Here is a 15,965-nt window from a genome sequence, read left to right on the forward strand (position 1 = left end):
CTCAGAGGCTAGTTTTCTCTTCCATGCATGGCAATCCTTCTTCAAGTGCCCTGGTTTCTTGCACCAATAACATGCTCTGGTTTCCTTCTGAGCATCAGAGCTTGAGGGTTTTGTGCCCTCAAACTTCTTCTTGAAATTCTGCTTCTTGAACTTCTTCACATTCAAGGGCCTCTGCAGCTTGAACATTAGAGCTTGCAGAGCCTCTGCTGGTGGTCTTCTGGAGTTCCTTAGCCATCAGGGCCGAGTAGACATCTGCATAGGTGATAGGCTTATCTCTGCCATAGATGATTGCATCACTCAACTGGTCATAAGAGCTAGGCAAGGCATTCAATGTAAGAATAGCCTTGTCTTCATCTGAAACTTTAACATCCACAGAGCCCAGATCATCAATGATCTTGTTGAACTCCTCTAACTGCTCTATGATAGGTTTCTCTCCAGAGAAACTATAGGCATAGAGCCTCTTCTTGAGATACAGCCAGTTAGCCAATGATTTGGCCAAGTAAACTTCATCCAACTTATCCAAGATCTCCACCGCAGTCTTGGCTTCTTGAACATCCCTCAAGACTTTATCTCCAAGGCACAAAATCACTGCAGAGTGTGCCTTGAGCTGCATCTCCTCCATCTTTATTTGTGCTTTATCATCAAGCACTGGAGCCTTTCCCTTTTCCTCAGGTTTTGAAAGCACTGCAGCCAAGCCTTGTTGGATCAAAACCGCCTTCATCTTCATCTTCCACAGGCCATAGTCATTCTTGCCTGTGAATTTTTCTGCATCAAGCCTTGCTGCCATCTCTGAAACTGCTTGAACTTCTGCAAATCAGCTTCAATCCTTTCCCACAGACGGCGCCACTTGTTAGGATTAACACACAAGGCTTACACACTCTTGAATAGATCACACACACTCACTGTAATGTGAAGTACTCACACACTTATGCAGAAAACACACACTAAACTCTAGTATTGAAAGTAGGCGATTTCTTGGAGAAAATGGAATCTATTTTATTGAATGAATATCAATCTCTAATCTACATACACGAGCAACTGCTCTATTTAAGCTAATACAAGAAGTAGTAACTGCTACTAACAGAATGAAAACAAGAAACAAGAAACCAAGAGCTGTCAACTGCTCTTTACAACAACCTAACTAACTTTCCAACGGCTAGTTCTTCAAACTCTTCTTCCTACTGCCTTCAGGTCTTGCTACACGCGGTCACCTTACCCTAGACATCATGTGGCAGCCACTATTTTCTTTTCTGAATTAGTGGAAAGTGGTTCCACTTTAGGCTTTTAACTCACATTTTAAGATGGCTTTTGTGTTTGGCTCTAAGGATGGGCTTTTCTTTCATACTCGCATCATTTATACCGACTAGGAGATACTAAAGGGGGTGGTTTCCATTTTCCAGCATGTCCTATCTCCTTCAATTCCCCTCACCACCAGTTCGAGGCAGTTGAGTTTTAAGCCCAATCAACACGTATAACAGACCTAAAAACTAGACCTAGAAACAAACTAACACAAACACTAAACAATATATATGTCATACTGGCCATTGCATCCCCCCTCCCACTTCACAAGTGTCTGCCCTCAGATAAGGCTGTGAAGTGGAAAAGGTAATGGCTAGTATGACTGACACACAGACATACCAAACAAGAAAACACATGATTCTACTAAAAACTTCTCACACTTAGACTATATAATAGGCTAAGTGGGAGAATTTTAAAATCTAAACAGAACCCAACAAACACAAACACATATATACAAAAACTCCTCACATTTAAGCTACGTAGTAGGCTAAGTATGAGCTAACATGCACTCAAAAATAAAACACATAAACAAAAACACATGCGCCAAAATAGTAAACCCCGTACTTCTCACACTTAGACTATTGAATAGTCTAAGTGTTATGAATAGGGTTTACACACTACACTACCTAAAAAAAACAGGACACAAAATTAGAAACACTAAAATTGAAAAAGAAAGAAAGAAAAACTGAGTTGTCAGGGGGGTGTGGTGGTCACATGTCCTCTTGCTCCTCCTTGGTGCAGGGATTGGTGCAGGTGGTTCCTCCAGATCCTCTTCCTCGTTTCCGGATGGTTCTTTCTCAGATTCCTCTTGTTCCCTGTTACCTTCTTCCTCCCGATCTGCTTCTTCTGTCTCGGGCTCCCTGGATTCATCATCCCGGCCTCCATGACCACTTGGTCCGGCTTCTCGTACTAACTTTCCTTCCGCTCGCCAACTCTTCCACTGCCTTCTCTAATCTCTCCTGCCTCTGTTCTTGATCTTGTGTTCCCTGGCTTGCTGTAGTTCTCCCAGTCGGTATAGCTTCCTCACCCATCGCGTAAAAATGTGGTACTCCTTGCCTCATGTAAACAGCATTCGTTCGGACGAAGAATGGGGTATCAAACAACCCAGGGGGATCTACCATGATTTGGGGGGATAAGCCTTCAGCCTCTGTGATGATGATGTTGTTTCTAACGAACACTCCCAAGATATGGCAGAGAGTGAGATTTCTCGCTGGATGGGTGGCAATTAAATGGCATTGGTAAGCGGTCCAAAAACCCAAATGTAACTTCCTTCCGCGCTTGGCGTACCAGAGAAGGTATAACTCTGTCATCGATGTTCTTACAGCTGAGTTTGACTGTCCCAGCAAATTGAAGTCCAAATGGAATTGTACTAGGCGTTGGATTGGGTTATTGGAATGGATGGAGCAAGAGAGAGTGGATGCAAATTCCCCAGAGGCTGGGTGAGTTAACTCCTCCCACGCTTCCTGGGGTTCGAATCCTACGTGCCTACGGGGAATTCCCCGTTCCCTGTTCCGCCACTCTGATCCTATCGCCTCCTCCAGACTGCACATTCCCAACCGTACTGTCAACTCAATCAGATTCATACTTATCTCCCATTCAAACAACCGAAAGCTAATAGAAACCTCGTCCAAATCTGTGGTGACCCTAAATCTGAATGTAGTAAAGAACTCCTTTGCTAGCCTAACACTGATATTCGGGTTCCCATTCTCCAATAACCATTCGAATCCTAACGCATGCAAATAAGAGAGAAACTGCTCACGGGCACCCAACTCATCTAAAGAAGGAATATGAAGTACCTTTCCTCTCTTCACTTGCTTACTCCCTTCATCCTTGCTATCAAAAACCTTTTGTAGCTCCTTAGAGTCGAATAACTTCATCTCCTCCATCAGATCATCAGTAAGGTCCACTGTCCAGCGCCGGTACCTCAGTCTCTCTACCGGGGGATGTACTAGCTCCCGATGATCGTGCAGAACTGTTGCTCACTATACTCCTCATTCTCCAAGGAAATGTCACTGTCCGATTCTGACTCTTCACTGACAGCGTATTCGCTATCACTCTGTTCCCTCCGGTGTTCCTGGGCTCGCTGAACTGACTCAGTAATGACTATGCCAGTGTTCACTGTACGTGGCTTCTTGTTGCTGGGCTTCTTCTTCATAGGGGCCTTCCCCTTCCGTTTTCTCTCTACACGGTGTCTGTCCTCATCACTATATCACTCGTCTTCTGGTTCCTTCTCAGCATGTGTTGAAGGCTGGTCTGGGGCAGAGGGTCGGGTCTCATTACTGATACAAGTACCTTCAATTCTCGGCTCGACGTGACCGGCTGGTGCAGATGCGAGGTCCGGCCCCTCAGCCATCTGCGTCGTCTCTTCGCCCTGGTCACTCGGCGTTTGGGAGACCGTTTCGGTTGCCACCGCAGTATCCTCCAAATCAGTAGCAGGTAAGGAACCCTCCCCAAGTTTTGTGGGAGTGGTCCCTTCCTCTTCACTTAAAATCTCCACCAGATCTGCCGTCGTGTTTACCTTTGCTTTACTGGATGCCCACTTCCCTAAGCATCTTTGCGACACCCTCTTCGGCTTCGGCTGTTCTGCCCTAGGGTCGCCCTTCAACACCAACTTCCTCTTGACAGCTTTAGGTTTTATCACTGGCGGTGCCACTGGTCCGGGTACCTCTGTTCTTGCTACTGTTTCCTCCTCCTCAATATGCACATCACTCTTCCCCACCTCCGTCTGGGGAGTTGTTGACTCTGTCCCTTCTTCTATAGTCTGGCCTCCCACCACTTCGACTACTGGCCGTTCAGCTAGGCCTTCTGAGTTGCTCTCTCCATCGTCCTTCCCACCCTCTTCTACTGCCCTTGATGTGAGGTCTAGGCCCTCAGCCATCGTGGCGGTACCAGCTTCCGTCCGATTTACCTCATCCAGAGAGCCTGAAATTCTTCATCAGTCATTAGGCCCTGCTTTCTGGTCGTCTCATTTAGATCTATCTCTTCCCCCACTATTTCTTGAGGAATGGGCTCCGCTGTCGGCGTTTTCTCTGGTTCATCGCCTCCCATCTGGCTCTGTTCCTCCTTTCTTCTTCTCGCTTCCCTTTCCTCTGGGTCAGAATCGTAGTAGGCGGAGATGGGGTTAACATCCATTGAGTCGCTTCGTTGGGGAGTTTGGGCGGATTCCGAGGTTTCGGTCGCCGAGGGAGGTTCCCCTTCCGGCGCAATTGTTGATGAAGTCAGAATGGAAGTGGGTAGTTGTACTGTGGGCTGCACGATCAGTTATGCTGCAGTTTCTGTCGGGGCTTCTCCGGTTGTGCTCGATTTTCCCCCGACTTGGCTGAAACCTGCCAACGTAGTCGCCCAATCTCTATTCGGGTCCAGCTGTTTGAGGAACTCCGCCAGTGCGTTCAAAGAAACCATCGCCGGAGCCTGAGGAGTCGGCTCCGGTGGTTGCGGGTTCGGTAGCTGCTCTTCCATCGTCGGCTGCGATTCTGGGGTTTCTTCCCTGTGGTTTGAAGTAGGTTTCTCGCTGGTGATTTTCTTCGCCCATTTCTTCTTTCCCATGGCTTAATTCGGTGAATTTCTGGTGGTAATACGGGTGTTGGCTTTTGTGGAGAGAATGGTGGAAATTTCTGGGAGAGGGGAATGGAGGTAAAGGTTTGTGAAGTGAAATGGGAGAGACGGTTTGGATATGAGAGTAGAATGGGTAGTTGAGGGTTTGTAACCGGCTATAAGCGGTTTCCAGGTTGGCGTCGATTCGTGTGGGAGGCGGTTGAGCGCGCTGCTTCCTGATTGGACGTCGCCTGTCCATTTCTACACTCGCGTCCTTCCAGTCGCTGTCCCCCTGCAAAGCTGCAACAAACCCCCAAATTCAAACTTCGTCCCTTAATGATTTCCCCCTATATTTTCCTAGATTAGAAACAAAGTGAAATATACACTTAAATAAAATTGGGAGTTTCACCAAATGGGTATGTTGGTGGTTAGTACGTACTCCCAATTAATATTTGAGGTCGAAAAATATTTTTGAATTTTCTTAAAATTAACTTGCATGCAACGATTTAAATTAATTAACTACCACATATTTACCATATTTACATCTACTTTAGGAAAATTGGAATTCTACTGTGCCAGCATATGTAAATCACACTAAAAGGAGCTAGCCCAGTGGAATTCCAATCCCTATCCTACCGGTCAGTATGAAACCTGAGTATGTGGTTGCAGTGGAATCTCATCCACCACAGCCACATCACTGTTGTCCCTAAATACTTTTAGCCTATGTCCATTAACGATAAAAGGTTCAGAGTTAGGAAGACTCCCTGAAATCTCCACTGCTCCATTAGAACGGAGTGCAGTGATGACATAAGGCCCTGTCCACTTCGACTTGAGCTTTCCAGGCACGAGCTTCATTCTTGACTAGAAGAGTAGTACTTTCTGGCCAACACAGAAGATCCTTGGTCCTCAGATTTCTGTCGTGCCGCAATTTAGTTCTCTCTTTGTACCACATGGCTGAGTCGAACGACTCCAATCTAGGTTCCTCTAATTCCTGCAACTGCAGCTTCCTTTCCTCAGGCTGTAGCATCCACATTTACTTGCTGTACTGCCCAGTATGCTCGGTGGTCAATTCCAACGGGTAAGTGGCACATCTTTCCGAAAATGATTCTGTATGGAGACATTCCTATGGGAGTTTTGTAGGCTGTCTGATATGCCCATAGAGCATCCTCTAACCTCATACTCCAGTCCTTCCTAGAAGGATTGACGGTTTTTTCTAGAATCTTCTTTATTTCTCGGTTAGAGATCTCTGTTTGGCCGTTTGCTTGCGGGTGGTAGGGGCTGGATAATCTGTTGTGCACACCGTACTTCTTCATCAAGGCTTCGATGGTGCGGTTACAGAACTGGGTGCCTTGATCGGATATTATGGCCCTTGGTACTCCGAACCGACTGAAAATGTTACTTTTGAGGAACTTGGCAACCTCTCTTGCTTCACACGTGGTCGTGGCCTTGGCTTCTACCTACTTAGAGACGTAGTCAACTGTAACTAAGATATACAAGTTCCCATACGACGAGGGAAAAGGCCCCATGAAATCCATCCCCCATATGTCGAACAACTCACAAACAATGATCGGGACTTGTGGCATTTCATCTCGTGCTGATATTCCACCGGTCAGTTGACAACGCTCACAACTTCTACAAAACTCGTAGGCATCTTTGTTGAGGGTTGGCCAATAAAATCCGCTATACAGAATCTTTCTTGCCATTTTCTTGGGACCGAAGTGTCCTCCACATGCCAAAGAGTGGCAATGTGTCAATACATCTCTCTGCTCCCAGTCAGGAACACACCTTCTTATCACTTGATCTGCTCCTACCCTCCAGAGATACGGGTCGTCCCAAAAGTAGTATTTTGCCTCACTCTTGATCTTCATTCTTTGAGCCTTAGTGACGTTCGGAACTTCTGGAAGCTCTCCTAAAACTAAGTAGTTAGCTAGGTCCGCATACCATGTCTCCTGCCCTACTTGTTCCTTTCCTTTCTCTGTCACATCCTGGCCAGTAAGCTTCATCACTTCTTCCCAGTCAATTTTTCTGGCGGCGAAAATCACTCATCCTCGCTATTCCCATCCTGCATTATCCTGCTCAAATGATCCGCAACTTTATTCTCAACCCCTTTCTTGTCTTCTACCTCCCAATCGAACTCTTGTAACATGAGTACCCATCGGATCAAGCGGGGTTTTGATTCTTTCTTGGCAATTAGGTACTTAATGGCCACATGGTCAGTATAGACGATGACCTTGGATCCCAACAAGTACTGCCGAAACTTCTCGAATGAATATACCACGGCTAGCATCCACTTCTCTGTGGTATCATAATTCCTTTGAGCTTGATTCAATGTCTTAGATGCATAAAAGATCACATACCTTTTTCCGTCGATCTTCTGATCCAGAACAGCTCCCACCGCGTAGTCGTTGGCATCACACATCACTTCGAACGGATGATCCCAGTCAGGAGACCGAATAATTGGTGCAGATACCAGCTTTTCTTTGAGGAGGTTGAAAGCAGTCTTGCACTGTTCATCAAAATTGAATTCCACTTCGTTTTGAAGAAGTCTGGTAAGGGGCTGGGCGATTTTGGCGAAGTCTTATATAAATCGTCGATAAAATCCTGCATGCCCCAGAAAACCCCTTATTTCCTTCTGGTCAGTAGGGAAAGGTAGTTTGGTAATGACGTTCACTTTGGCTTGATCCACCTGGATACCTCTCTCTGACACCACGTGCCTCAGGACGATACCCTCTTTGACCATGAAATGACACTTCTCAAAATTCAAGACTAGGCTTTTCACTTGACACCTCTTCAAGACTATATCCAAATGATGAAGGCATGAGTCGAAAGAGTCCCCGTAGACTGTGAAGTCATCCATGAATATCTCTATGCACTCCTCAATCAGATCGGAGAATATGCTCATCATGCATCGCTGAAATGTTTCCGGAGTGTTGCAAAGACCGAACGGCATGCGTCTGTATGCATATGTTCCAAATGGGCAGGTGAAGGTAGTTTTATCCTGGTCTTCAGGGTCCACGTAGATCTGAAAATACCCGTTGTACCCATCCAAAAAACAAAAGTACTTCTTCCCAGCCAGTCGCTCCAACATCTGATCGATGAACGGTAGGGGGAAGTGGTCATTCCTGGTTGCGGCGTTCAGCTTGCGGTAGTCTATGCACATCCGCCAACCAGTGACTAGCTTTGTCGGTATCAGCTCATTCCTCTCATTTTGAACCACCTGAATCCCGGACTTCTTGGGAACCATGTGTACAGGGCTGACCCACTCGTTATCGGGCACCGAGTAGATAATCCATAATGACAGTAACTTTAAGATTTCCTTCAATATTTCCTCCCGCATGTTGGGATTCACCTTCCTCTATGAGTCACGATGTGCTTTCGCCCCATCTTCTAGCCTAATATGATGCATGCAGACGTCGGGGCTTATTCCCACCAAATCTGTAAGGCTCCATCCAATTGCTCTTTTGTTCTTGCCTAGAATGGTCAGTAACCTTGCCTCTTGTTCTTTCGTCAGGCTGCTGCTAATGATCACCGGGTACGAGTTTTCCTTCCCTAGGAAGGCATACTTCAGTGTTGCCGGCAGTTTCTTCAATTCAACTTCTGGGGGAAGTGTGTCTGCTGGTAGAGGGTTCCTTGCAGCATCCCCTTCCTTTTCTAACTCCCCATCTGAAAATTCGTCTGTACTGACTGGTAGCTTAGCCCCTGCGGCTCCAATAAATTCCGATTTCTAGCAGAAGTCCTTAATTGCTCCTTCTATCTCTTCATCAGTTAACCTTTGGCTACTGATCAGATCACACCATGCAACCGCTTCTACATCAGCCTGTCCATACACATCCAATGCTTGTAGCTTTTCCTGCAATAATTCGGTCTCAAGAAAATCTTGGACTAAGGGGTCAATTACATCAACATAGCATAGATTTTCAGAATCGATAGGCTTTTTCATAGCCTCATTGATATCAAAGGTAAACTTCTCTCCATGAAAATCAATGCAAATTGTCCCTTCAGCCATGTCCAGGATTGTCTTGGTTGTTCGCAAAAACGATCTCCATAGCAAAATACCACTAGACTCCCTAGCTTCAGACTCACTCATCTTGATCACGAAAAAGTCAGCAGGATAAGTAAAATCATGTACGCTCACCAACACATTTTCTAATACACCCTCAGGACTTATGCATGATCTATCAGCCAGTTGGATCAACACCCTAGTGTTTGACAACGTTACTCCCTTTAGCCGATTATAGATTGACAAAGGCATAACATTAATAGAAGCTCCCAGGTCATACATTGCATGCTCGACTTTTACATCTCCTATAGTTATAGGCAAAGTAAACATACCTGGATCGGCTCTCTTGGGTGGTAGCTTTTCCTGCACAATTGCTGATGTTATCCCTTCCACCATGATCTTTCCCTCCTCCTGGGCTTTCCCGGCTATGAACTCTTTAATGAATTTCCTAAGTGGGGGTAGCTTCACGGCCTGGAGGAATGGTATGGTAACATCCAGCTTCCCGAAAATCGACATGTAATCCACTGGGTTCTCTTTCTTCCTTTTGGTCACGAAACGGTAAGGGAACGGTTTCTTTTCTTTCTCCTCTTCAACTAGTCCTTCAACAGCCTTTCAGAGTTTTCCTTGGGTACATTCTTGGCTGGAGTCTCCTTCGTCGGTCCCTTTTCCTTAGGCGAGTCCACCTTGGGCTGCATGCCTCCGGTTTCACCGTTTCTCATTGGTTTCTCATCCAAGAAAAATAGATCCTGCATTTGGGGTAGAGGTCTGCGTAGCTCCTCTTCCGAGACAACGTTTCTCAACACCTTCGTCCCACTAGGTTCTCCACTGGACTTCTTCGGTTGGGGTCCTTCATAGGTTGTACCGGACCGTAATGTGACCTTGCTCACGTTTGCCTTTTCAGGTACATGGACTGTAGATGGGAGTTTCCTGAAATTCCCTTTCGTTTCACCCATCGAACTGGCCAGCTGGGCCAACTGCCTATTCATCATATCAATATTTGCCTTATGTTCCTTCTGGGCACTCTGCATCCCCTGCACCACTTCATTGTTGGATTGCAATTCACCCTTGATACTCTGTTGTGAAGCGAGCAGTTCTCCCATCATGTCCTTCATAGATCGTCTTGACCTGTTAGGATATTGGGACTGATTTGGTCCTTGGTGATGGTTATACTGGGGGTTTTGGTTGGGTTGGTAATTTTGGAATTTTTGCTGGTTCTGGTTAGGTGGGTAGTGGTTATACTGGCCAAGAGGGTTGTACTGGTCTTGATGATATTGATTCTGGTTCTGGCTTTGGAAATGGTTTTGGTTCTGGTTTTGGTTCTGGTTTTGGTTCTGCTGATGTTGGGAACCATGATTAGGCTAATTCTGATAATTTTGGAAGTTTCTCTGGTTGGGTGGTACATAGACAGGGTTTGGGTTCTGGTTTTGTGGGGGTTGGTTTTGACTGTGGGGTTGTTGGTCCCTCCTGACCAGTTGAACTGGATGTTGGGATTTTCTGGGCCACGGTTGAAATTTTCGTTTGGGTGAGGGTGGTATTGATTCTGACCTGGACCTTGGTTTTGATTTTGGTTCCCATATCCCCATCGAAAATTCGGATGGTCCCTCCATGGTGCATCCCATTGTCTCCCCTGGATCCAATGCCCACTAGAATTGTAGTACCCGGCAGCATTGACTTGCTCCATATTCTCGAAGTTATTAGGCTAGTCATAGCTCGGTCCTTGGTTTCCCTATTCCGCACCTTTGTAGTTCCCAACTGGGGAAGTTGGTGGTGCGTTCTTTTCGATCGCGCTCAGGAGTGTCTTCTTCAATTCGTCCATCTTCAAATCCATCTTCTGCTCTATCTTATTGTAACACCCCAACTTTTTCTACCCTTTTTATTTGTTCTCGTAGTGACGTCGTTTGTGCATCCGAAAATTTTTCGCCTTTATTTATTTGTCGAGAGAAGTATTTCACTTATTGGGACCAATTTGAAGAAGCCCAAAATATTTATTATTTCTTCCAATCCTGCAGTCAAATCCTCAGTCAACATGAAATCATTCTCCTAATCTTATTCTACACGGTTTATTCATCAATATCCCTACCCCCTAAAATCTCTCCAACAAACCAAATCTTCACAAAATTTATTATATATCTCAACCACTCCAAACAAGTTTCATATCTACAAATTATATGTAGATATATACATATATATAACCATCCCACACGTCTCCCACTTTCCATTCCCCCCTGCAGTTGCAAAATCTTTCTCCCTTCCAAAAAGGTATATCCTCTGTTATTTATGAAATCTTCCATGACATTTTTCATATTCATACGAGTTCATCCACACATATTACTTTTGAATAACATTTAATTTTGATTCTTTTAGAAATAAATCTTAGCCCTCTGAAAACTTTTGGAAAATTCTTTATGACAAGCTCCAATCTTTGATTCTATAGAAATTGTGTAACCCACTAAAATCAAATAGTTTAGTTGAATAAAAGTTTGAATTAAAGATTTGAAAGGGGGACAGGAAACGTACCTATTGTGTTGGATTGGAGCGCGGCGCCTGGACGGAGGCAGAAACGGCGGTGGTGAGGTGCGGCGACGCACGGTGGAGCTGCGACGGTACCATTCACTGGCAGCGAGCAAGAGTTCAGAGAGAGATGAGTTTGTTTTTGTGAGGAGAAGCTGTGAGAGAAAGGTACCTAGTTGAGGGTGAAGAAGAGATGAGAGGATTACCATTTGGGTGTTTAGTCACTGTTTTTGAAGAAGAAATTGAGAGAGAGGATGGAAGAAGAAGGCGTGTTAGTGATTGAGAGTAATTTAATGACTTTGTTTGTTCTTTGAAAGGAAGTGAGAGAGTTGCTGTATTGAGATAGAAAGAGAGAGAAGAGAACGTGAGATTTATAGAGTGAAAATTTACAAAGAGGAGGAGAATTTGCTGGTTATTCTTTTTTCTTTAGTTTTAGTTTGGGCCACTGTTAGTTTTTAGTTGGGCCTCTAATTAATTTTAGTCTTGTTAATTCTTGGCATCTATTTAGAAATGGGCGAACTTATATGTTTTGAGTGGGTCGGCAATTTGGATGATCTTAGTTTTGGGTTTCTTTGAAAGAAGTTTTTGGGCCTTTTTGATTTAACTGATGGGGGCAGTGTATTTAATTATGCTGGGTCGGGTTTAAGCATACGAGAACTATGAAAATTTTATCAAGGAAATGAAGAAGGATAACTTGAGCACACTCACGTAGGATGCATGCATTGTTTTAAATTAATTTATTTTGCAAAGTCTGATTTTTGCATATCATGTTATTTCAAAAAGGGCTTGTGCACGTTGTTTACGATAGGAACAGAAAGTGATTGAGGAGTAAGCTTTTGAGGTGGGTTTTCTTTTTAAATAAGGGCAATCCCTAAGTATATTTTTATGTGAAAATGATATGAATATTTGTCATGCCGTGTTTTGTTTTATTCTATTGAACCTATCTGATGTGGCTTTTGCCATCAATGGATAATCGAATTCGGGTCTGTCTAGGGAGTGAGTCCCTATTCAGGCTAGTGTACACCTATGGAGATCGTGAGCCGTCTTTTGGGTCAGCCGGTCTAGTGACTTGGAATGGGGCCACATTCCTTGTCATCAATGGATCAGATATGGTAGACATCTATGGGAAAATGGTTGATCAACCGAATTTTACGATGGAAATTATTTTAGTGTCTTGGGCGATTTCTAAAGTTAAAACCTCAAGGTCACTCAATGGTGGCATGATAAATACTTTTTATAAAATGTTTTCGGCATGAGTCCACTGAGTGCATCAAGTACGCAGCCCTGCATTTCTTTTTTAAAAAATGTGCAGGTTGAGCAGTGACGAGTGTGGTGGGTGTTGAGCATAAAAGTGAAGAATGTCTATCAAATGTCTAGAATATGTTGTGTCTTCATACATAGCATTATTCTACTCTCGAAATGCTTCCGCTAAATATTGTTTCTTTTGAGTTCTTGTATCGCTGAGATATTATTCATTTTGAGTTGTTGTTTGTTGAGATACTTTGATTTTATTCGAGTTATTCCCATTTGTTTCGAGCTATGGTCGATTTGTGTTGTTTTCCCCTTTCTTCCCCGCTTCTTTAATCCTCCCCTAGTCGCGATCAACCGTGTTTTCTATCCTTAGAAATTGCGGGCGTGACACTTATGCTCCTGGTCAGTAGACAAGGCACTCACAATCCTTTCTCTGCTGTAACCATCTCTTGAATTGTCGTACTCTTTCTTTGCGCTCAAGAGTTTTCCTAGGACCCTCTTAGCTTCACTGACCCTTAACTGCGTGAAACTTCCTCCTGACGAGGAGTTTGCCAGATCCTTTGTCGCCTTGTTCATCCCCTCATAAAAGGTGTGATGTATTTCTATATCCACCATGCGATGGTTCGGACATGCATCCAAAAGGCTCATATACTTTGCCCAATAATCACTCAAAGGTTCATCTTAACCTTGCTTCACACTGGTTATCTCTCTCTTCAGCGCACTCTTCTTAGATGACGGAAAAAATTAACCTAAAAAGGCTGACTTGAAATCTGCCCAACTCTCAATGGAATTGGGGGGCAATCGCAAGAACCAGGTGTTAGCCTACCCTTTTAGAACGAACGGCAAAGCCTTCAATCTGTAGTCATCCTCTGTCGCCCCTGTTGGCCTTCTCTGTGCCCTACAAATCTTACAAAACTCATGAAGGAATTCGTAGGGGCCTTCATAGCTTTTCCTGCCGTACGTGGGCAGAATTGCATTAACATGGGGCTTCACATCACAAGCCGTCTGTCCTGGGGTGACAACTATAGCTTGCGGCGGTTCTCCTTCGGTATGCGCGTTCAGCGTCCCTATCTCCGGGTCTTCATCTATATGGGCAGCCATTCTCCTTGGGTTACCCTCCAACTGTAGCACCTGTTCTGGTATTCCTCCTTCTATGGTGTCTTGCTCTTCGTCACTACTCGTGCCTAGGTCAGACAGGGCTGTCGACAGGCCAGAACGAGTGGTCACAAGTATAGTTCCTTGCTGGAGTATCCTTGTGTCACGCCCGCATTTTATAAGGATAGAAAACACGGTTGATCGCAACTAGAGGAGGATTAAAGAAGCGGGGAAGAAAGGGGAAAACAACACAAATCGACCATAGCTCGAAACAAATGGGAATAGCTCGAATAAAATCAGAGTATCTCAACAATACATTAACTCAAAAGAAGGACAACTACTTAGCGGAATCATTTGAGAGAAGAAATATGCCACGTGTGAAGACATGACACATTTTAGACACTTAAATTTCTTCAACGGTCTTGCTCAACATCCGCCGCACCTGTCACGCTCAACCTGCAAATTTTTAAAATGAAATGCAGGGCTGAGTACTTGATGTACCCAGTGAACACATGCCAAAATAATTTTCATAAAATATTGTGTCAGCATTTAAAAGTGAACTCGGGGTTTTATAAAAGACCAAGTCACCCAAAACATTTTCTCGCTCAAAAGTATGGTTGCAACCCATTTTTCTCTCTCCTCGTACCATATCTGAACCTCATATGTGAAACGAGAACGTGGCCACATTCTCGATCACCGGACCGGCCAACTCGAAAGCTAGCTCACGATACCCTCTGTGTACACTAGCTTGAATAGGGACTCGCTCCCTAGACAAACCCGAATTGGATTAATCTCATAACTTCTAGTAGGGACTCACTCCCCACTAGGGCGATCAGATAGGCACATCCTTAAAATCAAAATACGGCATGACACAATATACTTCACATAAAAAATATACTTAGGGCATTTCCCTTATTTAAAAAGAAAGCCTACCTCGTTCTCTTACAATTCTTAACTTGAAAATTCTCACTCCGCCTTAACTCGCTTGTGAAAGAAAACCCTTTTGAAAATAATATGATATGCTAAAATTAAACTTTGCAAATATAACTTAATTTAAAACGATGCATGCATCCTACATCTGTGCTCCAATTATTCCTCGTTCTTTTCGCAGAGATGAACATACATATTCACGTACAATTAGTCCAACACCTACTCAAAATTATTTAATTAGCCAAGCAGAAATTACTAAACGCAAGCTAGCTACAAAGCAATTAAACAGAAACCCTCCAACCCATTGATTTAATCTAAGAGGCCCAACTCATGAAATTTAAGTGGCCTAATACATAAATGAAACTAGTAAAAGAAAAAGAAGGCAAAGTAATTAAAAGACTAAAGCTATACTCCCTTCCATACACGTATCCTCCCTACCCAACACTTGTATATGTATTACTAGTAGTATAAATCCACACTTGTAGGAAAAAAAAAATAGTTTACTCCAAACCGTCTTCCCCAAAATTTATTCGCATGGTGTTACTATTTCTCCATCCTCTCTCTATCTCAAACTTTCACACTCTGCGACTCTCTGAAACAAACGCTCCTCCGTCGAGAACTGCCATCGCCGAAATTCACGGCGCCCCTGACCCATCGGTACGCCAACTCCGCTGCGGTCAAACCGTCGCCGCCGCAGTCCGCCGTCGCCGCTCTTGTCGAGCAGCGCCGCCTCTCACAACAGATCCGTCCCTCTCCCCTTTCTTTTGTTTTCCCACTCAAAACTAATCTTTTATTTATTCCACATTGTAATTAAATTTCAGAATCTATAAGCAATTGTCAAACGATTTGATTCGAAGGGCTAAAGTACTTCATCGAGAATTAAAGATTGGAGCATGAACACATAAAAGGTCTCTAAAAAGTTTCAAAGTGTTGTATGAAATTCATGTGAGTGAACTACCATGAATCATGAAAATATGCAGCAGGAATTTCATATGTAATTGGGAGGGATATACCTTTTTGGAAGGGAGAAAGATTTTGCAATTGTAGGAAGGAATGAAACTCACGGCTTTCTCTACTCCCTTTGCTATCTCAGAATTTGGAGGAAAGGTAAAGATTGTGGAACGGTCTGGGTGTATATATATATCACTATGGATGTGTGTATCTTTAAAGATTTGATTTGGTTTGTTGGAGAGATTTTAGGGATTGGAGATATGAGAAGATTTTTGGTAGGTTTGGAGAGATATATTTGACCAAGTCAACTAGCAAAAGATTTAATTAGATTATTATTTTTTTTTCTCTCCTTTATTTTTCGAGGTGTTACACTTTGGTCTCCAATGGTCAGGAG

At 44.0% G+C, this 15,965-nt stretch overlaps 1 protein-coding gene across 5 annotated transcripts; it reads right to left on the reverse strand.

Moving 5' to 3' along the window:
• Positions 1-1,751: 1,751 nt before the first annotated feature.
• On the reverse strand, positions 1,752-11,701 carry LOC121747688. Of its 5 annotated transcripts, XM_042141788.1 has the most exons (3): positions 11,551-11,701; positions 11,351-11,446; positions 1,752-5,133 (listed from the first exon to the last, which is right to left on the reverse strand). In XM_042141788.1, the coding sequence occupies exon 3, from the start codon at positions 3,183-3,185 to the stop codon at positions 2,169-2,171; it is 1,017 nt and encodes a 338-aa protein (XP_041997722.1). In that variant the 5' UTR covers positions 3,186-5,133; positions 11,351-11,446; positions 11,551-11,701; the 3' UTR covers positions 1,752-2,168. The 5 variants fall into 4 exon arrangements, 4 of the variants coding, with proteins under 4 accessions (XP_041997722.1, XP_041997721.1, XP_041997725.1 ...); XM_042141787.1 differs by having other exon boundaries at positions 11,351-11,701; XM_042141790.1 differs by lacking the exons at positions 11,351-11,446; positions 11,551-11,701 and adding an exon at positions 9,166-9,219.
• Positions 11,702-15,965: the final 4,264 nt, after the last annotated feature.

This window comes from Salvia splendens, chromosome 9 (assembly GCF_004379255.2).
Source record: "Salvia splendens isolate huo1 chromosome 9, SspV2, whole genome shotgun sequence".
Classification (NCBI taxonomy): domain Eukaryota; kingdom Viridiplantae; phylum Streptophyta; class Magnoliopsida; order Lamiales; family Lamiaceae; genus Salvia; species Salvia splendens.

Coding starts and splice junctions, on each gene's coding strand:
- LOC121747688 (XM_042141788.1), bottom strand. CDS start 3,185: ATGGAGGAGATGAAGTTATTCGACTCTAAGGAGCTACAAAAGGTTTTT.